Source organism: Mesoplodon bidens (genome assembly GCF_964165515.1).
Source record: "Mesoplodon bidens genome assembly, chromosome: 19".
NCBI classification, from domain to species: Eukaryota; Metazoa; Chordata; class Mammalia; order Artiodactyla; family Ziphiidae; genus Mesoplodon; species Mesoplodon bidens.
In genome coordinates, this window is record NC_138179.1 from 49,517,127 (window position 1) to 49,543,826 (window position 26,700).

General features: G+C 49.5%; 1 protein-coding gene across 2 annotated transcripts; it reads right to left on the reverse strand.

Annotated features, from left to right (window-relative positions):
• On the reverse strand, nt 1-25,442 carry DBF4B (DBF4B-CDC7 kinase regulatory subunit). 2 transcript variants are annotated; one of them, XM_081218048.1, is made up of 14 exons: nt 25,146-25,442; nt 24,382-24,569; nt 23,829-23,891; nt 19,439-19,593; nt 15,846-16,031; nt 14,952-15,002; nt 14,078-14,165; nt 12,847-12,920; nt 10,816-10,849; nt 9,284-9,329; nt 6,475-6,591; nt 3,153-3,261; nt 2,890-3,014; nt 1-2,034 (listed from the first exon to the last, which is right to left on the reverse strand). In XM_081218048.1, exons 3-14 carry the CDS (start codon nt 23,860-23,862, stop codon nt 1,095-1,097), a joined length of 1,959 nt encoding a protein of 652 aa, XP_081074174.1. In that variant the 5' UTR covers nt 23,863-23,891; nt 24,382-24,569; nt 25,146-25,442; the 3' UTR covers nt 1-1,094. The 2 variants fall into 2 exon arrangements, with proteins under 2 accessions (XP_081074174.1, XP_081074173.1); XM_081218047.1 differs by having other exon boundaries at nt 9,284-9,386.
• Nucleotides 25,443-26,700: the final 1,258 nt, after the last annotated feature.

Consider the following 26,700-nt stretch of genomic DNA (forward strand, 5'->3'; position numbering starts at 1 on the left):
AACCAAGATTAATTGTGAAATTTAACAGGATGGCATAAAAGGGACAAACATGACCTCTATGAGGGTTGTACACATAGTTGTTCTATTTCCAAACTAACAACTCAGGTCCTCACCCGCAGGTAGGCACCCCTTTCTTCCTCCAAAATGAGATACAGAATAGCACCAGCCTTCTGGTAGCTTCCACATTTAAAGAGACAAACACACAGAGGCAGAGAAGGGTGAGAACCACAGTACAAAATGTAAAAAAAAAAAAAAGTGGCCAAAGAATCCATAGCAAACTCATCTCTGTCTCCAGATTAATGGCTTGACTGAAAGAAATGGGGGGGGTCCTTGGGGAAGGAGGGAGGGAGGAGGGTGATTGCAGAAGTTGGCAGGTGAGCCACTGACACCGGAACCGAACTCCGGGTGGGCAGCCAGAGCTGAGCAGGCTCCCCAGAGGGGGCTCTGGCTACACCCTGGGCTCAGGGGAGAGGTCCGTGCCGGGCCCCCACGAAGTGCAGCAGGGAGGGGGCTCTGGAAGTGGCACAGCCGCGCCCCTCCTCTGCTTCATATGCTCCCGAGGATCTGTGTGCACCAGCGTGGGGGGCTGGGGGAGGGGACAACACGCAGGCATCTCAGAGAGCAGGAGAGCCACATGCTTGTGGGAAAGGAGGCTGGGGGGTGTGAACACCGACAACTAACCCTCTCAGCTCTGCAGAGCAAGTGCCTGCAGAGGGACGGTGAGCCAGGCCAGGGGGCCTGCTGCTCTAGCTTCTCTGTGGGCCCTCCCTACGCCAACTGTGCCTCTGCCTCCTGCCCTGGGCAGCTGGCCATGGCTGCACAAGCCATGGCTGGAGGAAGGGGAGAGGGCAGCCCCCAGCCCAGACCCTCTTGGTCCCACCTGAACACCTGGCGGGTGGGAGGACTGGCCCCGTCAACCCCCCAGAGCTTGGCCATGACCACAGCTGTTCACGTGGACTTCAAGGGCCAGGCCCCAGGCGCAGCTCCTCCTCGTGTGCTTGGTCAGCCTGGGCTGGGTGTGCAGCACTCAGCAGACGTGGAATTTGCCCTGAGTCGGGAGCTGTCTGGCCCCAGAGCTGCGTGCCCGGGGGGACTCACAGGAGTAGTTCTCTGTTGGCACTGGGCTGGGGTTGGGACTGGGAGACAGGGAGAGGCTGGGGGGTCCAGAACCATCGGGAGTGGCTGGCCCCCCCGCTGGCTGGACGGGGTGGGGGCAGAGAGGTAGCCTGGCTCTCTGCAGGTCCTCCTGGGGTTTGTGTGCCCGCAGCTGAGTGCAGGTGGGCTGGCAGCTGGCCTGGAGCTGCGGGGCTGCTGGGGAGCTGCTCAGCCTGCTGGGAGACAGGGCCAGAGGCTGCGCACTCAGAATCCTTAGATCCTGGGGGCCATCCTCCCCCAGGCCAGGGGGCCTGTGTGGCCCAGAACTCTGCTGGCCTGTCTGTGGGCTGCCCGGGAAAGGGGCCCGGGAGGGAGAGGCAGGTCTCCTGGTGGCACACGGGCTGGAGGGAGGCCAGAGGCCTGGGCTCATGGCCTGGAAGGGGAAGGGAGAGAAGATGCTTGCCACTGGTTGCCCGGGTGCCACAGGGGCTGGGGACTCTCGGGACGAAGCATGAGGCCTGTGGCCAGGACACCCCTGGCCTCTTCTCGGCATTGCCACTGGGGAACTGAACCTTCCGCTTGTGGCCAACAAGTGCCAGGTCTGGGCCAGAGGAGAGTTCAGCAAAGCCAGAGCTGGTCAGCAGGCACTGGTAGGCAGGGCTCCTGGACACTGGTGTCTCTCGGGGGTCCACAAAGACATCAGCCGACCCTCCCGGCTCCTGGTGGCTTGCTATTGGTCCAGGTATCTTGCCAGCCTCCACAGGTTCAGCTGGTGCTTTCATGCCGCCCACTGTCCTGTCGTGCTCTGAGGCACCTGGGGCCTGGTGATCGTCTTCTTTCCTCCTCCTGGGAGATGCTGCCCTGAGACAGGAGGGCTGGCTGGGAGGCGGAATCTCAGGACACAGAGGGTCACAATCGGAAGCCAAGGAGCCTGGCTGCCTGTGGGGATAAAAGAACCCAGCGGGCCATAGCGTTCAACTCCAGAGCAAGTGGCAAGCTGGGGTCCTCCCTGGCTGAGGCTGGGGCTGAGGGCAGAGTGGAGGCCTTCTGTGTTTTGCTTGTGCTGAAGACAGCTGGCCATTCTGGGTCCCTGTGAGAGGCCTGTTCTTGGCTCTGTGGCCTGTGCTCGGGGCTGGCCAGAGGAACAGGTTAGAGGCTGTTCCATTTATTAACTTCACACAGGAGGCTGTGCCCTTTGGTGGTTGGGAGAAAGCAGCACAGGTCCTGGCTGTCCAACCTGAGCACAGGGAGGCTGCCCGGGGTGGAGACTTGGGGTGGGAGGTGAAGCCACAGCTCCTTGGTGGGCAGCAGGGGGAAGCTGGGGCTCAGAGGGCCCTGGGATCCTGCTGAAGCCCCTGCAGTCCTTCCTGGGGGTAAACGTCTAGAGCAGCAGAAAGATCCGCTGCTTCACCCACCTGGGAAGGACCCAGGAATCCCCCTCCCCACTTCTAGAAGGCCAGAAAGGCACAGGACCAGGCACATGCCAGGAAACAGCAGCTGAACTGCTCCTCCTGTGCCCCCAACTGTGGCGATGTCCGGGCGTTAAAAAGGGAGCCACACTCTGATCAGGGCCCATCCTGACCTGATCAGCTGGAGGTCACAAATGGAGGTCTTCCCCCATCCCAACCCCCCTGAACAAACAGGACAGAAGATGGTGGGAAAGAGAGGGAAGGAAGGAGTAAGAAAGGGAAGGGACGCCATAGCCTGGTCCCTGCTGCCGCCAACCTGAGGGTCCTTTCCACCTCAGGGCGGTCGTGCCCGCCACCCGTGGCAGGGCGGCACGGTGGCGCTCACCAGGGGAGGCTGGCCTGGAAGGGGATGTCCGCAAAGCTGTGGCTCAGCTGGGCGATGATCTGATCCACTTCGGCGTACGGGTGGGCTTCCAGGGCAAAGCCCCGGTGCTGGGGGCTCTGAAGATGCTGCCCAGGGTGAGAGGAGGCAGGGGCATTAGACCAGACCAGGGCAGGAGACAAGCGGACCAGGCGGGAGAGACCGGGTGGGGCGGGCGGCCTCAGGACAGGCTGGGAGCTGCTGCGTGTGGTGGGGAAGGAGCTCACCCCGCGCAGCTCCTCGAAGGCCTCTTGGCAGCACTCGCAGTACCCCTTCCTCCTCCTGGGCACCGTGCAGGCGGCCGATCGCCGGCTTGGCTCCTGGTCCCTGGCTTCTCTGGGGAGGGGACAGGGTGGGGGAAAGCGGTCACTGCTGGGGCCCCCAGAGCGGGAACTGCTGCTCCGGGGCCTGGAGCCCAGACCAGGGCGGGGATGGACCAAAATGGCCAGAGCCGGGCAGGCACGGGCTGGCCTAGCCTACACTTGGCATCAGGAGAGGCAGCAAGGAAGGCGAGGCCCCCCTGTGAGTACCCGTTCTGAGCTCTGTCCTGTCCCTGCCCACACATCTCAAACCACACGTGAGGACGGCTGACGAGTGGCAGCAAGGACCCCTGAGGACGTTCCAGCTCTGCGCGCACAGCCAAACCCACGCTCGTTTGACCCGCACGGCTGCACCTTCGCTGAGGACTTCCACATCTTTCTCGAACCTGACCTCTCCTCTGAATTTCAGTCCTCTATTTTTTTTGAGTTTTTTTTTTAATTGAAGTATAGTTCATTTGCAATGTTGTGTTAGTTTCTGCTGTATAGCAAAGTGATTCAGTTTATATATATATGTGTATTTTTTCTTTTTCATACTCTTTTCCATTATGGTTTATTATAGGATAGTGAATATAGTTGCCTGTGCTATACAGTAGGACCTTCTTGTTTATCTATTTTATACACAGTAGTTTGTATCTGTTAATCCCAAACTCCTAAATTATCCCTCCTCCACCCCCTTCCCCCTTTGGTAACCGTAAGTTTGTTTTCTATGTCTGTGAGTCTGTTTCTATTTTGTAAATAAATTCATTTGTATTATCTTTTAGACTCAGTATATAAGTGTTATCATATGGTATTTGTCTTTCTCTACCTGATTTACTTCACTTGTATGATAATCTCTAGGTCCGCCTATGTTGCTGCAAATGGCATTATTTCAGTGTCTTTTATGGCTGAGCAGTATTCCTGTGTGTGTGTGTGTGTGTGTGTGTGTGTGTGTGCGCACCACATCTTTAGCCATTCATCTGTCGATGGCCATTTAGGTTGCTTCCATGTCTTGGGACTGATGGATCATATGGCATCAAAACTAAAACTCTATTTTTAGTTTTTAAGGAACCTCCATACTGTTTTCCATAGTGGCTGCACCAATTTACATTCCCACCAACAGTGTAGGAGGGTTCCCTTCCCTCCACACCCTCTCCAGCATTTACTATTTGTAGTCAGTCCTGCATTTTTAACAGCCTGTAGGGTATTGGTATTTGGCTGTCTCAGCAAACTCAACGGGTCCAAAATATTCCCCTAAGGACTTTCTAAGTATGACACAAAACCCAGGAAACAGAAAAAAAGCTGAAAAACTACATGCAATTTAAAAAAAGATATGCATGGCAGAAAACATAAGAAATGTTAAAACACAAACCATAAACTGGGGAGGATATTTATAACTAATAACATAGCAAGGGGCTCAATTCCCTGAAACACAAAGGGCTCCTTACAAATCAGTAAGTGATCAATAACTGAATAGAAAAATGGACAAAGGATATGAAAAAGGTTTACACAAAAAGAAATTCAAATGATCAAACATAGGAAAACATACTTAAGCTCATTCATAAAAAGAAAAAAAATTACAATTACAATTACACTGAGATACGGTTTTTAATCTATAAGATTGGCCGAAGTCAACAGGTCTGACAGCTCACAGTATTAGCCAAGGGGATGGGGAAACGGGCTCTGGTCCAGTGCGGGTGACAGCGTACCCTGGCATCACCTTCACGAAAAGCAATTTGGCCGCATTTCTCAAAATTACAAATGTAAGCACCCTTTGACCTGGCATTTCCACTTTTAGGAATTTATCCTGCAAATATACTTGAACAGTCATAAATTTACTCTGAACAAGACTACTCACCGCAGCACTGTTTATGATAGCCAAAGACTGGAAATCATCTACGTGTCTGTTAAATAAAATACGGTAAATCCATACCATGGGATACCCTGCAGCCATTAAAGGGAATGAAGATGCTTTTTAGGTACTAATAGAAATTAATCTAAGATATATTAAGTGGAGAAGCAAGATCCAGCACAGGGAAGAATACTGTGACAAGAGGGAACAAAGGGTCACAATGTGCTTCTTCCCATAAACTCTCTCTGGAGAGAGACTCACAGTCTGGAGATTGGTGTAGAATATAGGTTTTTCACTTTAAACCCTTTGTAACTCTTGAATTTTGAACCAAAATATAACAATTTTAAAATTTTAAAAAAATTTCACATTTCCTCCCACAGATTTTCTATGCTCACCCCCAGAACGCTGGGCTACCCCCTCTCCGTTCCTCACATCTGGTCACCAAAGCTTCACTGCTTCACTGTCTTCCCTTTACAACCTGTCGGCTCCTCTGCCATCCCCAGGCCGTCCCAGGCCGAGCACCCCGCCCAGGCCCAGCCCGGGCGGCCTCATGACTTCCTCTCTGCTGTCCCCTGCACCTTCTGTGAAAGGGATGAAAGGCACCTGGACTTCACCCCAGCCTGTTCCTGCCTTCCTCTGCTTTCCACCTACTGCCACGTTCCCTTTCTGTTTTTCTTACCATTAGCACTGTTTCCTGACCACGTGGCCCTTGTCTGCTGGTGGAAGCCACGGGTCCTCCTTGGCCCTGGGGACCCTCGGGCTGAACATCTGCCTTCTATTCTCCTGGTCTGTAAACTAACCCTGTGGCCCACAGGTTAGAAAGGGGCTGAGAAGGTGTCCAGGCCATCACCCGAACCGCCTTCCTTCTGTGATTTGGTCAGTGAAGGGTCAAACTCTCACCCATCTGCAGAGTAGGAATACCGACCAGCCTACAAGCCACCCTGGACCACATGGTGAGGCAGGTCCCCCAGATCCCCTGCCCCCATGTTTAGCCCAAAAGGCCTCGAACTTTGATGTGCACTAAAATCACATGGGGAGCCCGTGAACATGCAGGTTTGGAGGCTCCATCACCAGAGACTGTGATTCTATGAGTGTAGAGTCCAGGACCCTGCATTTTTAAAGGGATCCCAGGGGACTCTGATGAAGGTGGTCTATAATCCGAGTTTCAGAAACCGGCCTCTTGCCCTCTGGACACAAGTCAAATTCTTCAGTATGGATGGAGAGCACCAAATAAAACGGATGAACACTCCTGGTGTCTCTCTTCTCTGGGCTAAGTTCCCGGAATAGACCTCGCCTAAGGAGCTAACACATGGCCATTCCCAAACCTGACCAGCAGGCCCCTGACAGGGAGGACTTTGGCCTGGAACCAGCTCTTGGTACTCAGGAACCAGAAAGACCCACCTGGTATGGTGCGAGCTGCCCGGAGTCGTCGGGGCCTCAAAGGGACTTGCGTCTTTGGGTCCCAGAAAAGAAATTTCAGGAAAGGATTTAAACTGATGGTGGAAAGGACGAAACTTCCTGAAACACAGAAAACTTCCACTTTGACTACAGTGGGCAAGTGGAAAGGGTGGGGAAGGGGGGCTGGGCCCAGCTCCCAAGAATTCCACTCTCACCTGCCCAACTTTTAAATTCTAGAACAACGCTCTCATCTGCCTTACTAGGTTAGATTCATATTTTAAAGTAACACTCTTCCTGTCGACTTTCCAAGACTGTTTACACGTACTGCCTCCCGAATCCTGTAACCTCTGAGCTGAGTGGGACAATGGTGTTACCCTGTTTTACACAAGAGGAAACGAAGCCCAAAAGGTTTTGTGACTTGCCCAAGGGCTCACGACCTGTAAGTGGCCAAGTCCAGACGGGAAGCCACGTCTCCCAACTCCTGATCTAGTTCCTCCCATCTTTCCATTTTGTTTCTCGATCTTCAAGTGACCTCTGAGGACTCTAGCCTGGCAGAATCTAAATGCAAGGATGTTTAAACCAGAACAGTTATCTTCCTGTTCCACGAAGAGCAATATCTTTGCTCTGGGCTGGTCCTTTGTACTATCTGAGGGGTGGCGCTCTGAAAGGAAAAGACAGGCACAGTGAAGGTTCTGGATAGTCAGACCTATACTGAGTGGTTTGGGGGGTTGGCTTCAAGTTGCTCAGATTCAGGAGACTTTCAGAGCCAGATGTGGCGATCTGTGGATACTCAGCAAACCCTGGGCTCACCGTGTTGGGTTGCAGTGGCCAGTGCTCCAGAGGAGAGCAGGCCCTGGGTTGCTGGGTGGCACAGTAAGAGCCCCATGGCCTCAGGAGTGAATTAACAAATGAGTCTTCTCGGGGACTTCCCTGGTGGTCCAGTGGTTAAGACCCAGTGCTTCCACTGCAGGGGGCTCGGGTTCGATCCCTGGTCGGGGAACTAAGATCCCACAAGCCATGCGGCACAGCCAAAAAAAAAAGTCTTCTTGGACCCTGAAGGAGAAGGAGGCGCCCTTCACAGCCCTGGTACCCGCCTTTCGCCTCCTCCATGTTTCTTTGTTCCTGCTTAGGAGCCTGGAAAGTTGAGTTTGGTGTGGCTACGTTGGGCTTTGAAGACCGCCTGCTTTAGAACCACACGTAAAAAAGGATTGTGAGAAAGCTCAGCTCCACTTGGATCTTGCCTATGATGCCAGAGGCACACAAACCCATGTACCCTGCTCCGGTTAACAGTGACACGGCCTGTGCATGCCATGTGCAGAGATACTGAGGCCCTGGCGGTGTCTCAGCCACTGCGTTGGAGTCATGACTACTTGACTTAGCTGGTTCTGAAGGGGCTGAGTGTGAAGGACGTGCCTCCTGGCCCACTGGAACAGCAGACGAGAGGGCCTCCTTCCATCCCTGTGTTCTTTCTACTGGCTTTCGAGCTGCCAGAGCCAACTCTGTACTGTGTGCCAGTGCCATCTGGAGGAAGGGCAGGCAGGCCAGGCTCCTGGGGCTGGGTCTTTTTTTTTTTAAAGGTAATTATTATTATTATTATTATTTTTAAAGAAGATGTTGGGGGTAGGAGTTTATTAATTAATTTATTTATTTTTGCTGTGTTGGGTCTTCGTTTCTGTGCGAGGGCTATCTCTAGTTGTGGCAAGCGGGGGCCACTCTTCATCGCAGTGCGCGGGCCTCTCACTGTCGCGGCCTCTCTTATCGCGGAGCACAGGCTCCAGACGCGCAGGCTCAGTAGTTGTGGCTCATGGGCCTAGTTGCTCCGCAGCATGTGGGATCCTCCCAGACCAGGGCTCGAACCCATGTCCCCTGCACTGTCAGGTAGATTCTCAACCACTGCGCCACCGGGGAAGCCCTGGGGCTGGGTCTTTAGCTGGCCCACCTGAGCTGAGGGACACAGAGAATTCTGGTGCAGGAGTTGCTGCTGGGTACATGTGGGCTTTTTCTCTTTTAAGAAACTTCTTGGGTTAATTCTAGATTCTCACAGACTCTGATCTAGTTTCTACGGAAGAGTCAGTGGTAACCCAGGTGGCTAACAGCTCATCAGGTTATCATCGATGTGACCTTCCTGCTCTAGGTAAGAAGGGGCCCTCATCGGGGACAAACAGGGCAGAGTGGAGAGGGCGCCAGGCTGGATGTGGATTCTAGCTTTGGGCTAAGATTCATTAGGAAAGTGGCCGTGTTCACGTCCCTTAATTTCTCTGACCTCAGTTTCCCCACTGGGAAGAGGATGGACTCTCCTCATGCCAGTTTTACCCAGGGCTGTCACAAGATAACATGTACCAGGAAAGGGTTTTACACAGCCAAACAGAAAGGCTTCATCAAGTACAAGGTGGTCTGACAAGGGAACCCCAATATCACCCCAGAGATCTTCACTTCATCCAAGACTGTACGAGCACTAATACCAGCAACGATTCGGTGTTAAGTGTCAGTGTACATGTGGGGGGAAACAAGGAGCAAAACTGAGCCTGGATGGGACACCATGGACTCATAAAAGCAGAGCATTAAAAGGAGGGAATTCACACACAGGATCATTAACCTCTGACTCATGACCAAGAGGAGTGCCTGAGAGGCATGGTGCCTCCTGAGAGGCATGGTGCCTCCTGAGAGGCACGGTGTGAGACTTTTCCATGACAGAGGGGACAAAGGGGCTTCCGGGGAAGACAAAAGTTCAGGGCTGAGGGGCTCCATGTCCCCATGGCAGCTTGGGGCCCCCGAGTACCTCTCCTCCATATGCGTCTGGTAGCCCACTCACCTGCTCTCATCTTCGACTTTGAGGAACGGTGCCTTCAGTCTGGCCACTGGAAGGAAGAGTGCGCCCGTTAGCCATCTGTCTGCTCCGGTGCGGGGCCTGAGCTCTACATGCAGGAAATGTTCAGGGAGGTAAGGCTCTGCCAAAGCCTAAAAGGCTCTTGGAGCTGGAACACTCGCCGCCCCGAGGTGCACCTTTCCATTTGCAGAGCGAGGCACCCACTCCTAATTCCTCCAGCCTCTACCTGGGAGAGAGCCAGCAACTCGTGGGGGGAGAGGCTGCGGGGTGCCTGGGGTCCTAGGTGTGCCCGCCCTCAGCCTCCTGCGTGCGGGGGCTGCAGGCTGTCAACCTCGACCATCAGAAACTTGGCTGCGTGGGAGAAACCTAGCCCCTGTTGGTTTCTGCTAAAAGCCTCAGCTCCTTCAGCTCCTTTACTCCTGGTGTCTCAGAATCCCAGGGGGCCTGAGAACAGCTCCTAGACAGAATTCTCCATGAGGATCCTGGTTTTTTTTTAAGGGGAGGAGCAGTGAGGAAGGGAGCTGAAGAGTGTTTCGAGGTCTTGGCAGAAGGACAGTAAAAAAATATCAAAAGTGAAATCTGGTTCCTGAAAAAACAGGGCAAAGGGGTGCTGAGAAGACAAATTTGGAGTCAATTAATCAAGAGGTTCATCCCCTACTAGCTGCCTATCTGCACAGTTTACAGACTCTCTTAGGCATTATAAACCACTTCCACGCTCCCACAATGACCAGAAGTCCTGTCAAAGGGGCAGTCAAGGCACTGGAAGCCTGGGAAGAACTAGCAGCCACCAAATCCCCAAAGAGGCTGGCCCCTCTCAGCTCCCAGACCCGCTCTAGGCCACCAGTGCCCAAACAGATGCAGCCTTTCTCCTTGTGCAGCAGCAGCTCCCATTAATTACTTTTTGGGGCAACTTCTCGTCTTTCTAATTAACTGAGACAGTAATTAAAATCAATTCCCCTATAGATTTCCTTGAATTTCAAACGTGAGAGGTGCCAAGTGACTTTTCTTAGCTCCTGTTTGTGCACGAATAAATGCCACTTAAAGAGCATCTTTGGGAGAAACATCCAGGGGGAGAAACTCTCCTGCTGTCCAAGAGGAGCTGGGAGCCAGGCCTATCAATCTGCCTGTTTGTCAATTTCAGGAAGTCTGGCATTTCTGAAAGTGGTAGGCAGCTGCCAAAGTGCCCACCCCAAACCACTCCTGAATCAGAAGGAAAAGGATGCTGAACTTCGATCAATGACCAGCAACAGCCAGAGGATTCAGGAGCCAGAGCGACCGCCTGAGGTCTTGGCTCTAAAGAGAAGGCCCGGTCCAGCAGCCCGGGACTTGCTCGTGGAGGCCTCTCTCCCACCACTCTCCTCTCCAAAGCTCAGGCCCCGGAAACATGATGGGGCAATACAATCTGGACTTGCTTCCTGCCGCAGAAAAGTGAGCAGATGCTGCCACGGAGGGAGTCGTGGGGAAGCATTTAGGGAGGGAGGGATGGCAATTAAACGAGGAAGAACTATCACACTGACCTTTCCGCGTTCTTGACTCTGCTGGACACGTTCCCTAAATGGAAAGGGAAAATAGGTTAAGGATGTGAGGCAGCCGGGGGTGGGGGGGGAGCTGGGTCGAGGAACTGGGCCCAGTGAGCCGAGTTGCCACCAGTCTGCCCCACTTAGCTTCCTGCCCACGGCTGGACTGTGAGCTGGAGCAGACCTGAGCACCACGGCTCCCTCCACCTCCCCGGGGACTTGAAGTGTGGTGAACACTGTGCGTTGAATCTCAACGGCAGCTGACTTTGTACAGGGAATGCAAGGCAGAGCAAAGAGCAAGGGCTAGGGGGCCGACGTGCGGAGTTCCCACTTAACTCTCTGGATGTGGCACAGATGAAATTCCAGCAGGTAACAGTCCTGATGCAGAGTAGGTGCTTGCTAACGGCAGCCTGTATTTTCTAGGCATGGCTGCCATTTCAGGGAAGCTGATAGGAAAAGGGTGAAGACAGCGCCTCTTGCTTACGGTGCCCTATCTTGCATACCCTGACTGTGTTTGTCAAAACCAACTTTTAGGGGACTTCCGTGGTGGCACAGTGGTTAAGAATCTGCCTGCCGATGCAGGGGACACAGGTTTGAGCCCTGGTCCGGGAAGATCCCACATGCTGAAGAGCAACTAAAGCCGTGCGCCACAACTACTGAGCCTGTGCTCTAGAGCCCTCAAGTCACAACTACTGAGCCCATGTGCCACAACTACTGAAGACCGTGAGCCTAGAGTCCGTGCTCCACAACAAGAGAAGCCACTGCGATGAGAAGTCTGTGCACCACTATGAAGAATAGCCCCCGCTTGCTGCAACTAGAGAAAACCTGCATGCAGCAACGAAGGCCCACGCAGCCAAAAATAAATAAATAAACTAAACTAAAAAAAAAGAAAAAAAAACAACTTTTAGGCCAAGGTCAAACAAAGCTAATATTAAAAACCAAATGGAACAAATTTTTAAAAATCAGTTAAAGAGTTGGGAGGGTGCAGATAGGATGAGAGATCCAACGGCTCCATGACTGTCTGCGCCTCTGGGCCTGAGGAGGTTCCAGATTCTCCTCCAGGCCACACTGCCGGGGCAAACACAGCCCGAAGAAGCCTGCCACCTGCCCTCACCTATTAGCAGATTGCACCCAGAACTTGCTCCGAAAGGATCCCAAGTAACTACAAAAGAGATTATTAAGTGAACAAAGCAAAGTAAAAATACTGTGTATTCGCATAAAAGGGGGGAATTTTGACGTATCTGCTTGTAGATGCTTGGAGTCCTGGAAGGACACTTGGGAAACTGTGCACATTGTGGACCTCGGGCAGGGAGCTCGGTGGCTGGGGAGAGGGGTTGGAGGGGAACGAGACTTTCGTTGTATACTTTTCCCAAATGCGAGCAATGTAAATCTATTTAGCAGCGGCAGCAAGACCCTAAAGATGCCCAAACCAGAGGGGGTGGGGCGAGGGGTGTCGAGGCTGAGCGTGCCATCTGGTTTGGATGTGGTTCTGCTCCTGGGTATCGGGCCCTGGATGGACCTGTAGGGCTTAATTTTTCCTCGGATTCAGGCTGGGTGAATACACCGTGGCTTTAAATCAGCCCGGCTCTCTTGATGTGGTACACATCAATTTCTAACTCCAGCAAAGGAAGGAAAAGCCAAACAAGAATTTGGAATATGGCAGCTACTTCCAACACCATCACCCCGCTGCCGCCACCCGTGCAATCTGTAGGCTCATCCCCCGGCCAAGAGCCATCCCCAGAAGGGCAGCCTGGCCAGCAGGCCACGAGTGTTTGTTTTATCCAGGCCAGGAATACCCGCAGGCAGCCCACAGCCCAGGCCGCAATGAATGCCTCAGTGTAGCACGGGGGATGCGCAGGTGGCACAGGGAGGAGAGAAGACAGGGCAACGCAGGGCTGTGAGCACCGGGGACGAGCTGACCGAGGCCGAGCTCCTCTTGGTCAAGGCCAGAAGGTGGCTGGAGTGGGTCATGGGTTTACCAGCGTTGTCACAGACTTTACTGTTGCCCTTCAGTTCAGGGGAATGACCTACCTCTGGCTTCTTTGGCCCTTGTTTCTTCACACATGGCGCATCAAGAGACAGCTGCTGCACATGCATCATCATTTCTGTGGAGGAAACAGAGGGCTGCGGCCAAAGGCTTCCTCTCCTCGTTTCCCCAGCACAGCCCCATCTTGGGGCTGGGGGACTAAACTTCTCACCCGGCCTGGCTCACTGGATCACACCAGCCTTGCCTGCCACCTTCTGGCTACGTGTCATCTCTGCACCTGCTGATAATAAAAGAGAGGACTGGGTCCTCTATCCCTGGAAAAGTACCTAAGCTGGCTTCACGCTCCTTTGGAGCACTGAATACAAGTCTTGAACAGGAGGTGCCTTATGACCCATAAAGAGCTTTAAGGTACTACTGAAGAGCGGCTTCTGTGGGGGAGACCAAGCCATGGCAGTTACTCAGATGCACCCTTAGGTGGCAGACCCAGCACGGGCTACACGTGCTGCAGCTTCTCTAATACACGGAAGGCAAGAAATTAGATCAGGTCAGAAATGACTGGTTTTCCAGTGGCGATGGAACCCCCCAGCATCCCAGACCAGGATCTTCCCCAGCACAGTTCCCTACCACCCGCACCCCCCCCCACTGACCACAGATCTAGGGCTGGATCTGGACCATCCCCCTTCAGTGGGTCAGAGAAAAAACCCCAGACTCAAAGTGCAGCTGCCGATTCAAGACAGCTGTTCTCATGTAAATTTATTATAACCTGCAAACAGGGGGTTATAGTGTGAGGCAACCGTAGAGGAAAGAAAGAACATGAAATTTAGTTGAGCCAAAATAGGTGGGAATGTGAGCCACACTATTCACTCCTGGTGAGACTATGGATAATTTACTTAATCCATTCTCTGAGGCTCAATTTCTTCACCTGTACAATGGGCAGAAGACTGCGGTGAGGATTAAATAAGGCGATTCCTAGCACAGCGTAAATACCTGATAAGGGGTCATGGATATTAGGATTTGTTTCTTATTTGTAAAACAGGATCGTCCCTCCAGCTGAGGAGAGCTGTCGCGTGGGTTAAACAAAGCAGCATCTCCCAGCACCCGCGCTCTGCTATTGCTAGTGCTGCTCTCCACGCCCCCCACCTTCGCAGAGCAACACAGTAAGTAACTGAGTACATTTGGCTTCAACTAGTACACGACTCCGGTCCCTATCACAGCCGAGGTTCCCAGACAAAGTCGGCAACCCTCCCCTCCGCAGGCCCCGGGCAGGAAAGGTACCATCCACGTGGAGAATCCGCACCCCCCAGGAGCGGGCGTTGCTCAGGAGGCTGCTGCCGCGCCCGCCACCGCCTCCGCCGCTGCTGCCCTAGAAAGACAAGCCAGGTCAGGCAGGAGCATGCAACCCCCCAAGGCCTGACCATCAGGGGACAGGCTAGCCTGGCTTCTGGGAGCTCCGGGTCATCCATGTGCAGGGTTGTTGCTGGGGGGGCGGACAGGGGCGAGAGCACAGAGCCTGGACAATTGACCCCAACCCCTGGGAAGACCCTGTCCTCCGCACGGGCTGGCGACATCGGGAGGGCACGGACTGCTGAGCTGCCTATAGACTCTGCTCCGGCCACCTTGGGACCAGAAGGACACAATAAACACCGGTGACAGTCACCATCATCGAGCAGGAAACTACGCTGGCTGCCCGAGTCCGGCGACACCACCCTTCCGCGTCGCAGCCACAGCCAAGGCGCCCATTGATGGCACCTGAACTACTCCATTGCAAGGTCACCTTAACTCCTCCTCCTGCCACTTCACTGTAATGGCCCTGGATTCCCACAAAAAGGATAAACAGCTACTTGTGAAAGCCGTACAAAGTCTGACACGTGCCACAGCGTTTCTCCCAAGTTCTCTTGGGAGGCCCTGGAGTTGGAAAGACCATGGAGTCAAATCCTGGCTCCACCACCTCCACCCTGGGTGACTCTGGGCAGATTACTGAACTTCTCTGAGCCCCACTTCCTCGTTTGTAAGGAGAAAATCTCGACAATTCTACACATCTGCCCGGGTGTGCCTTTTGTGTTAGTGCTTCAGAAGAGCCTCCGGAGGCAAGGCTAACTCTGTCCCTGTGCCAGAGACACCGGCCTCCAGCCCGTCCCCCTCAGCTCACCTGGTTTCTGATGGCCTTCTGCAGGAGCTCCTTCCCTCTGCTCAGAGGCACCTGGCGGAAGAGAAGAGCAATGGGGGCAGCTGTGGAGACCACCTGTGCACAAACAGATGTTTCCACGGGAGCTGGCAAGGACGTCTGGGAGTCACATCCCTCGGATAGGTGAGAGCAGTGACAGCTGAGGAGTGGCAGAAGTGAGAGCCCGGAGAACCTTTCAGAGGTAAAGGTAAAGCCACACTCAAGTTCAGGTCACCCACAGGGAGCTGCAGCCCAGGCAGCTTGGAGCCTGGTGAAGGGCATTCTGAATTCACCCAAGATCAAGCGTTACAAATGTCCTGAGACCTCGCCTGAAGAGCCCGTGCTCCCCAGCAGACAAGCTTCGGCCAACCCAACAAGCCCTCTCTGGTTTACAGAGGACTCTCTTACTGTTTCTAAACCTCAGACTCTGAAGTCCCAGAAAAAGTGAACGTTTATCACAGAAGGGAGGGCGTGGGGAGAGCATGCCGCTGAGGTGTGTGGATCCAGAGCTATGATAAGATAGTTTCAGCCCCCGAATTCAAATATGAGATTAAAATAAACCAGATGAGGGGCTTCCCTGGTGGCGCAGTGGTTGAGAGTCCGCCTGCCGATGCAGGGGACATGGGTTCGTGCCCCGGTCCGGGAAGATCCCACGTGCCGCGGAGCGGCTGGGCCCGTGAGCCATGGCTGCTGAGCCTGCACGTCCGGAGCCTGTGCTCCGCAACGGGAGAGGCCACAACAGTGGGAGGCCCACGTACCGCCAAAAAAAAAAAAAAAAAAAACCAGATGAAACTAAAACCAGAAACTGCCAAAGCGGGCTCGCCGAGGCCTACTTCCTTCGTTTATCGGACACACACTTCCTGCCCCATGGGTTCTTACCGAGTCCACAGCTTTCTGTGCGGGGCTGGCACGGCTGCCTTTTGGGTTGGCTACGGACAGTGTTTCCACTGTGACCTCGCTGGGGCTGGGGCAGCCTCTGTGACTTGTCCTGCTGCTCTCGGCCTTCGCCTCCCTGCGGCTGGACACGATGTAACTTACTTCTTTGCTCAGAAACCCCTCAATTACCTGAAACCAGATCACAGAGGTGGCTAAAACCCAAAAGGCAGAAGTAGAATCATCAATATCGAGAGGTAGGGGAAGGAAATCTTGGCTGCCAGAAGTTCTAGAATCAATGTCTTTAAATAGACCAAATGTAGTTCAGTGCCAGGCCCCCAAGAAGCATCATCCTGAAATACAACAGGGTTTATAACACAGGTTCTTGTCTCCAGAACTGCAGCTCCTCCTGACCCAGCAGCAGAAGCCCGGAGGCTCTGAGTATCTGACTAGTTTGAGTTTGCATGGAGTGAGAGCACACCGAAGTGATCGGAGAAGATTAGAGCTTGGCTAAGCCATGATTTTGCTGTGAAGATACACTGGGACATCCAGACGCTGCATCGGTAATTTTGACCACCCTACCAAAAGGAGCCTGAAACAAAAATGGGTTTTGGCTATGACTCAGCTGCCTAAATATCTGCTCATCCTACCTGTGAGCCCACCATGGCACTAAGAGGGTCTGACTCATCTTGCATCCCAAGAACCCAACACAGTGCCAGAAACACAATGACAAAACTCATGTCTGTGGGAAGAAGAAAAGATGGAAATAAGCAGTAGTGAGCTGGCAAATGCTTACTGACTAACCCTCTGGGTGAAAAAACCTGCTTTGTAGCATTTGCCGATTTCTGTGGGGTAAAATACTACTGTGGCTGATTTCAAGTTAGCCAGATGACATCAATGAATGTGGAATTGGAAAGAGATGGTAACAATTGGTTCTCGTGAGCCAGTAGCTGCCAGCTCCAGCACACCTGCGAAAGTAAGGATGGATGGTCTCTCTGAAGTGTGACCGAATGAGAAAACTGACACTTAGGTTTAAAAAAAAAAGTTTATGCTCCTCAAAAAGCTAAACATGGATTACCACATGACCCGGCAATTCCGCTCCGATTCCAATTCCAATTCCAATTTCAACAGAATTGAAAACAGGGACTCGAATGGATGCTTGTTCACCAATGTTCACTGCAGCATTATTCATAATAGCTAAAAAGCAGAAACAACCCGAGTGTCCATCAATGGATGAATGGATAAGCAAAATGTGGTCTATCCATACAATGAGCATTATTCAGCCATGAGAAAGAAATGAAGCTCTGATCTATTCTACAACATGGGTGAACCTTGAAAACTTTATGCTAAAGTGTAATAAGCCAGACACAAAAGGACAAACATCAGTCATTCCACTGATATGAGGTATCTAGAATGGGCAAATGCAGAAACATAATGTAGATTTGCATTACGGGGGCTAGGGGGAGGTGCAATGGGAAGTTACTGCTTAAAGGTTACAGAGTTTCTGTTTGGGGTGAAAAAAGTTTTGGAAACAGATAGTGATGGTTATACAACAGGATGAATGTAATTAATGCCAATGAACCTAAAAGAATGAATTTATAAATGGTTAAAAAGGCATATTTTATGTCATATACATTTTATCACAATTTAAAAAAATCTTTAAAGCTATGGCTTAAAGGAGTGTGTCTATCTTCTGTAATATGGCAAAAAGATAGATGATTTCAGGGCCACACATTCCTCCCATCCCAACAAACCCACTCCTTTGACTTTGCTGTTCCTCCCATCAGGAGATGGAGCCTATTTGTCCACTCCCTTGAATTGGACTCCTTTTGACCAACAGAATGTGATGAAAGTAATACGTGTGAGTTCTACAGCCTAGGCCTCAAGAGACCTTATAGCTTCTCCCTTCATCTTCTGGGAAAGTTGCCCTAAGACCACCTTGTAAATTAGCTGGTCTAGCTCACTGTATGTACATATGATGGTGTATATACATATGATGTATGTAAGACACTTCTCATACAATATATGAGAAGTCACATAGAGGCAGCCAGCACCAACTGCCAGCTGTGTGAGTGAGGTCATCTTTGGTCCTTCCAGCCCAGCTGACCCTGCAGCCGAATGCAGCTGCAGGTGTGAGCCCTTATGAAAGCAGCAGAGAAACCGCCAGTACACAGAACAGAGAGAAACAATAAATTGTTTTAAGCCCAAGTTCTGGGGTAGTTTCTTACACAGCAAAGCCTAAATGAAAGAACAGACTGAAAGTTCAACATGTAATTTTGGGCCGGTTTGGGTGTATAATCCTCATCCTGTCCATCCCCATTGCTGAGTTTCTACATCCCTGAGTTTCCATTCGTTTGATGGCAAAGAGCCTCTGCATTCTGTTCCTATTCATGCAATTTCCCCAGTTACCTGCCTCTTTTGGGCCAAGTGTTACCATCCTATTTTCTAAACACAGAAATAGCCCTGTCAACCCCTTACGAAAAGTACTGTATGATGTGCTCTAGAAAATATTGTAATGGACTCAGATACAGCAAATGCTTTTTTCCCAAAGTTGTTCATCACAGTACTATTTATAAGAGCTAAAGTTTAGAAATAATCTAAATGCCCATAGGTTAACTGTTAAATAAATTAATAATCCACTCAAAAGGATATTATATACTCATTACAAATGTCCATGAGGGGTAAGAATGATAGGAAAGTGCTAATGCTTTAAGGTTATGGGTAAAAAGTTGGCAATCAAAAATGTATTCATGATCATAGCTACACAGAAAATAAGCATTAAATAAAATAAAGTAGATGAGTGGTTATACAGGGCTGGGAGTGTTGAGGGAAATGGGGAGTGACTGATGATAGGCGTGGGTTTTTTGGGGGGGCTGATGAAAATGTTCTAGAATTGACTGTGTAATCACACAATTTGCACATCTCTGTGAATATACTAAGAACTATTGAACTGTATATTTTAAATGGGTGAATTGTATGGTATGTGAATTATATCTCAATAAAGCCACGAGAAAGAGATAAAGAAAGGGGAAGGGGAGGGGAGGGGAGGGGAGGGGAAGGGAGGGGAGGGGAGGGAAGGGAAGGGGAGGGAAGGGAAAGAAGAAAAGAATCCACAAGAAAATAAATCTATCACAGTGATGGTTGTTACTTGAACAGTTCCATGTTCTCCAAAGTCTCTAGAATGAACAGATATTACTTTTCCAATTAGGGAACAAATTTAACTTTTTTTTTTTTTTTTTTTTTTTTTTGCGGTATGTGGGCCTCACGCTGTTGTGGCCTCTCCCGTTGCGGAGCACAGGCTCTGGACGTGAAGGCTCAATGGCCATGGCTCACGGGCCCAGCTGCTCCGCGGCATGTGGGATCTTCCCGGACTGGGGCACGAACCCGTGTCCCCTGCATCGGCAGGCGGGCTCTCAACCACTGCGCCACCAGGGAAGCCCTAACTTTATTTTTAAAAAATGGTTTATATTTAAATTGCTTTGGAAAATGTAGTGATACCCCTGAAAATACCTGGAGGTCACAGATATAATCCCTCTCCAGCTCTTGCCCTACAACGCGCAAAGGCACATGGTACCACAGGAGAGAAGCAGGTTACATACCCCACCCAGCTGCTGGATGGCCCCCGTCAAAAACTGGAGGTTCTTGCCAGAGGGCAGATCCAAGTAAAAGGACTTTCCAGAAAAGGGCTGCCTCCCAGCATCTGGTGAGCTCTTCTGGCATTTTCCCAGACAACTGGAAACTCCTAGCTGAACCCCTAGAAAACAACAACAAAGGGGAGCAAAGTGAGAAGTCTGAGGTAAGAGAGAGTCCTGCAGGTCAACCAGCCCTCACAAACAGCCCCTGCATGGCACCTGGCCAGGCCTCGGGCAACCGTCCACCAAGGTGGACGCGAGATTTGTGTTCCTGTCCTCGGGAAGCCCAGATGCGGAGAAACCCAACCCTCATACATGGATGGTGGGAATGTAAAATGGTGCAGCCACTTTAGAAAACAGTGTGGCAGTTTCTCAAAAGGTTAAGTATAGAGTTAACACGAAACCCAGCAATTCCACTCCTAGGCATACCCCCAGGAGAAATGAAAACATACTTCCAAATAAAACTTGCGCAAGAATGTTCACAGCAGCATTATTCATTTTGGCCCCAAAGTGGAAACAATTCAAATGTAAATAAAATGGTAAGCAAAATGTGTTCTATCCATACAATGGAATATTATTTGGCAATAAAAACGAATGAACTATGGACACAGGCTACAGCAACAGGCTACAGTTCTGAACCTCAGAAATACGCTGAGTGAGAAAAGCCTGACACAAAAGACCACATACTGTAAATTACATTTTTATGAAATGTTCAGAAAAGGAAAATATATAGAGACAGAAGTTAGATTAGTGGCTGCTTAGGGCTGGGGGTGGGGATGAGGAGTGTTTGCAAACTGGCATGAGGTTCTTTCTGGGGTGATGGAAATGTTCTGCAATTAGATTGTTGTGTTCATTGCACAACTCTGTAAATTACCTAAAAAGCATTGCAAGTGTACATTTACAACAAATGAATTTTACAGTATGTAAATTATAACTCAATAAAGCTAAAAAAAACCCCACCTCAATGAACATACCTTTGAGAATTGTGCATTTCATTGTATACACATTTTACATTAAAAGGAAAAAAAATACAAACAAATATGGAATTCTGGTCAATGAAATGCATGCTGAGTTATTATAATGTCTACAAATTATTTGAAGTGTATCAAAATAAGATGGATAGATATGTGATAAAACAAATGTATTAAAATGTCAGTCATAGGGAATTCCCAGTGGTTAGGACTCAGTGCTTTCACTGCCAGGACCCAGGTTCATTCCCTGGTCAGGGAACTAAGATCCCAAGACCCGCGTGCTGTGGCCAAAAAAACAACAAGACAAAACAAACAAACAAAAACCCAAAACACATACACACACACACAACAAATAAAATGTCAATGGTGGGCCTCCCTGGTGGCGCGCAGTGCTTGAGAGTCCGCCTGTCGATGCAGGGGACACGGGTTCGTGCCCCGGTCCGGGAAGATCCCACACGCCGTGGAGCGGCTGGGCCCGTGAGCCATGGCCGCTGAGCCTGCGCGTCCGGAGGCTGTGCTCCACAACGGCAGGGGCCACAACAGTGAGAGGCCCGCGTACCGCAAAAAAAAAAAAAAAAAAAAGCATCATCAAACATTAGCTCACACTCCAACATTAAAAAACACACAAAGAAAACAAACCATCATGGATAAGAATCAGCAGAAATTAAAGACAGCAAGATTGGATCCCCAAGAGCTTCAAACAGAATGATCACACATAGACTATAAAATAAGTATTTAAATTATTAAATACTTTAATTTTATTAAAATAAGTATTTACAATGCTGGGGGAAAATAAACGTCAACTTTGAATTTTACATCTGATTAAATAAAGAATGAGGGTAAACTAAACACATTTTTTAAACAAAAGCCCAAACAGTTTATCATCAACCAATTATTACTAAAGGACTTCTAAAAGGTATACTTTGGAAAGGAGGAAACTGAACCCAGAAGGAAGGACTGAAATGTCCCCAAACTGGTAAAAATATGTATAAATCTAAACAATCACTGACTGTGTAAAACAATCATGACGACTAATTCGGAGGTAAAAAGGAGAGACAATAATAACAACAGTATTGTTGCTGGACAGCAATCATGCTGGATGGGGTAGGGGTGGTTCAGAGCACATGGGGTCTAGGCCCTTGCAGTCAAGTGTTCAGGAGGAGGGTGGAAATACTGACAACATCAGACTTTGCCACAGCACAGTGGAAGCTAAAAGATGAAATGTCTTCAAAACTCTGAGAGAAAACTATTTCCAGCCTAGACCTTTATGTGGCATAAAGAATTGTCATACCTACAAGGTCTCAAAAAATTTATTTGTCACATACCCTTTCTCAGGAAGCTATACTAGAAGATGTACTCGACCAAAATGAGGACGTAAACAAACAGAGAGGAAAACACGGAATTTAGAACACAGGGAACCCTACAGAGGAAAGCGGCAAAGGGAATTCCACAGAATGATGAAGGGAGATCCTAGGATGGAATCAGTGCAACAGGCCTAGTGCACAGCTGGACCAGACTGTAGTACTAAGACAAATGGTCTCAGGAGGTATGTCCCCCAGACAAAGAAGAAACTGATTCTCTGATGAGCTTGAAAGTATTGAGAGGTTTATAGTTTTGGCAAAGAGTTTAGACATGAATTAGTGATCCATACACAGAAAACAAAGCTTATTTCAGTTTGCTACATGGCTCAGCTAATATCATCATAATGTAAATACAAAAATGACAACAAAAATTGCTACATATATATTGGGGGAATGGGAGGAGGGAAATGTGTATGTGTTTATGTGTGGTGTAGAGGAGAGGGGCCCAGAAAAACCTCTTTATCCTCTATGTCAGAAAGTCAATAGATATAATTTAAAATTGAAAACAACAAAAGCAGTATGAGCATGCTATTTAGAAATAAGAAAGTAAATACTAGAAGAAATAGCTAAAAGAGCATAAATGGTTGTACCCTAGGGAGTGGGAATCAGGAGTTATGAAAGGAGGAGCAACTCCCATTCGTGTGTGTGTGTGTGTGTGTGTGTGTGTGTGTGTGTGAGAGAGAGAGAGAGAGAGAGAGAGAGAGAGAGAGAGAGAGAGGGAGAGAGAGAGAGATATACCTTGGCCTTTTAAACTGTGCAAGCATAGGGACTTCCCTGGTGGTGCGGTGCTTACGAGTCTGCCTGCCAATGCAGGGGACATGGGTTCGAGCCCTGGTCTGGGAAGATCCCACATGCCGCGGAGCAACTAAGCCCGCATGCCACAACTATTGAGCCTGCGCTCCAGAGCCCACGAGCCACAACTACTGAAGCCTGTGCACCTAGTGCCTGTGATCCGCAACAAGAGAAGCCACTGCAGTGAGAAGCCCTCGCACCGCAATGAAGAGTAGCCCCTGCTCCTCCCAACTAGAGAAAGCCTGCGTGCAGCAACAAAGACCCAAGGCAGCCAAATATAAATAATAACTAAATAAATTTAAAAAAATAAAAATAAAAAATAAACTGTGTAAGCATAAAACTGTAATTTTTGCTTTCATTTCTCAGCATTTTATTTTTATGAAAACTAAAACCCTCCAAAATTCACACATGGTTATGGTATAGTGAATTTTAAGAACAAATATAAAGAGAATAATCTAAAATCTTCTACAGAAAAAAGCAGGTCACAACTAAGGAACAAGAATCGGATTGATATCAATTTTCAACAGCACCTACTTCTTGCAAGAAGAAACCACTGTCATTTTTCAATGTGTTAAAGGAAAAAAAACTTTGACTCAAGAATTTTAATACAAGGGTGAAATAAACATGTTCTCAGGCATACAAGCCTCAGAAAGTTTATCACATAAAGCCCCCTTTTGAAAACACTCTTGGAGAAAGTTCATCAGCAAAAAGAGAAATGGATCCAGAAGAAAGCAACAAGACATGGGAAGGGAGAGTAAATAATTTAGTGAGGTGTATCACTGTTTAAAAGGCAACAAACAAATGGCATATCTGTAACAATCCAGAACTCAAACTAGGTGATGCTAAGAGGGGAGAAGGCAGTGCTGAGGGAAGTGACTACATGCTAAAATGTATCTAATTGGGTGGGGCCGTTTACGTTTATCTATAACTTTAAGAATTTTATGGTAAAAATAACCATGAATACGGGTTTTATAAGTTAATAATTAGCAAGTCTTCTAATCTTATTCATAATATCTGACTGAAAGCTCTTGTTTGACCTTTATCATGAATTCCTAAATGATCCATGACATCTCTCAACACATACTCCACTCCCCCACTCCCCCTCCACCACATAAAGTAGTTAGAAAACCCTAAGAGAGCTAACATTTCTCGGCCTTTTCTTCCCAAGACACTCTGGGGCAGGAGTTGCAACTGTGACCTCGCATCCCTAGGTTTGACCTGTTTGTTACCCACCTAGGTCCGGAGCCCGGAGCCTACTCTCAGCCATTGAACTCTCCAGTTCAAGGCAATCGTTGCCTGAAAAAGAAGGACAAAACAGCAGCTGAACCACCTTCACTAGCCTTCGACCTTCCATCATCCCCTCCTCCCGCCTCCCAAACCCCGCACAATTCCCACCGAGGGTCCAGGGAACCCCAAGACTCAACTCCATCCCAACCCATGTCCCCTCTCCACTCCCGCGCCTCCTTCTAGGCTCTTATCCCTCAGTCCCTCCGCCCCCTTTCACACTCTGCTCCCTCAACTCCCGTGGCCTCTTGGCTACCCCTTGCCTTACATTTCAATTCCCGTGCCTCCCTCCAGGCTCTTGTCCCCCCAGTCCCTCTGCCCCCTCTAGACCTCTATCCCCTCTATTCCTGTGACCCCTTCCCGGTCCCTCTACTCTCCCCAGCTCCCGGACCTATCTGCTCCCCAATTCCTGTGCCCACTTCCCAACCCCGTACCCTTCTTTAACTCTTAGGACCCTTTCCGCTTGCTTCTCACCCCTGCTTCCCCTTCCCGGCATCCGTACCCTTTCCCGGCTCCCTCTTCAAATTCTCGGCTCTTTCTCGGCCTCCGTACTCCGCCGCCGTATCACATTCGCGGGTTCCATGAGCTCTTTCAGCTTCCCGTGCACCGGCTGTTCCTCTGCAACTATAACATCATTCTCTACGCGCCCTGGGCCGCGGCTTCGGTTTAAATTTCCTGTCGTCTCCGCCTCTAAAATTACGTAAGAGCTGCGAGACTGCCCTACGGGGGCCCTGAGAGGACAATATTAACTCAGCAAACCTTCCCCCCCCCACCATTTCCCCTTCGTTTTCCGCTCTGTTCTCTATTTCTGTCTCTTCATGCCTCGGCTTTTCATAGGCTGGAGATATTTTGAGTCTTAATAGCCGGCAAGCTGGAGACTAGCAGTAGCATCTTAGTGATTCTTCACACTAAGCTAGTTTGAAATTCCTAGGAGTTCAATAATAAATAACAAAATAAGCCTAACGCTTATAGTTTACATAAGGATTTCACGTACACACAATTTCATCTTCACATCTTTTGTCTCCCTTTTTCCACTTATCCACCCCCACCCAAAAAAAAATTCTCAAAAGTGGTGTCTCCATTCCTCACTTTCCATCTTTTCTTCAACTCACCCAATTAGAGTTTGATCCTCACCCCTCCACTTACCAACTGTGACTTGCATTTTCCCCAATCCTATCTGACTTATAGAACATTGAAACAGACTACTCCCTCCTGCTTGAAACACTTTCTTCCTTTTGCTTCCATTTCTACCCATTTTCATCTTACCTCAATGGCTCCTCCTCAACCTCCTTTGCTGGATCCAAAGCCACTTCCATTTAAAAATGTGGGCGTAGGCCAAGGCTTTAGCCCTTAACCCTCAGCCCTCTTCTCTTCCCTGTTAACACTTTCTCCCAAGGAGATCTCTTCCAACTCCATGGCCTTACAATTCAGCTCTATGCTAACGCCCAAGTTCTGACATCTCCCCAGATCTCCAGACATATATTCAAGTACCTACTAGACATTTCCATTTAGGTGTAAAATAGGCATCTCAGGCTTAACATGTTTAACACTTGTTCCAGCCCCCAAAAAAACTCACCTATCCTTTTCTCAGCCTATCCCATCTCAGTAAATGTCACACCATCCACTCAGTTGTTCAAACCTAGAAGTTATCTTTCAGTACTTTCCCTTATCCCCACCCACTCCCAGCACAAATTCTACCAATTCCAAAGTACATCTTGAATCAGACCACTGCCACCACTGTAGTCCAACCCACTGTTATTTCTTGCCTGAAGTACAATTCCTAAGATACTTCTACTCTTGAATAGCTTCCTACCTCTTCCCAGTATAATCCATTCTCCATGAGCAACCAGTGATATTCTTTAAGCACCATGGTAGAAGTCTATATACCACATATACTTGGTATCCCTTCCCATGGGGCCTCTCCCTGCAGAAGAGTATACATCTCAGCTCTGAAGAATCCAGCTTGGCCATGTGACTTGCTTTGGCTATGAAAAAAGGAAAAAAGTGACACATCATTTCCAAGGATAAGTTTTAAAAGGCAGGCTGGTTTACCAAGTTCTCTCTTCCCCTATCTAGCGATGTCCAGCCAAAGGGTGCCCTGTCAACGTGGGTTCTTTGGTGAAGAGTACCTGGAACAGAACCATGGGCAAGCCATAATGGATGTGTAGCATGAGCAAGAAATAGGGCTTCCCTGGTGGCACAGTGGTTAAGAATCCACCTGCCAACGCAGGGGACACGAGTTCCAGCCCTGGTCCGGGAAGACCCCACATGCCGCGGAGCAATTAAGCCCGTGCACCACAACTACTGAGCCTGCGCTCTAGAGCCGCAAGCCACAACTACTGAGCCTATGAACCAAAACTACTGAAGCCCTTGCTCCTAGAGCCTGTGCTCCACAACAAGAGAAGCCACCGCAATGAGAAGCCTGCACATCACAAGTAAGAGTAGCCCCCGCTCGCCGCAGCTAGAGAAAAGCCTGCACGCAGCAACGAAGACTCAACGCAGCCAGAAATAAAATAAATTAAAAAAAAAAGCCATTCACCTTAAAAAAAAAAAGAAAAAAAGAAATAAACCTTTGTTGTTGTAACCTACTGAGATTTGGGCATCATTTGTTACCATATCAGAATCTAGCTCAAGATTGTCAAAGTGTGGTTCAGCCCTTTCAGAAGGTTCCATGAGGTCGAAACTTTTTACAGTGATATTAACATCATTACCCATTTTTTTCAATGACGATAAATGCATTTCATCATTTATTTAAGGTTTAAGCCCTCGCACTAGATTTTTACAAGCTGGTGAACACTGACAAATTATTTCTCCCACAGAA

Bases quoted from the DNA above. Each gene is read 5' to 3' on its own strand.
- DBF4B (XM_081218047.1), bottom strand. From the start codon at position 23,862: ATGGCTGAGAGTAGGCTCCGGGCTCCGGACCTAG. The intron at 3,015-3,152 runs GTGAGCTCCTTC...CACCCTGGGCAG, and splicing joins CCTTCGAGGAGCTGCGCGGG to CATCTTCAGAGCCCCCAGCA. The intron at 2,035-2,889 runs GTGAGCGCCACC...TTATCCCCACAG, and splicing joins TTCCAGGCCAGCCTCCCCTG to GCAGCCAGGCTCCTTGGCTT.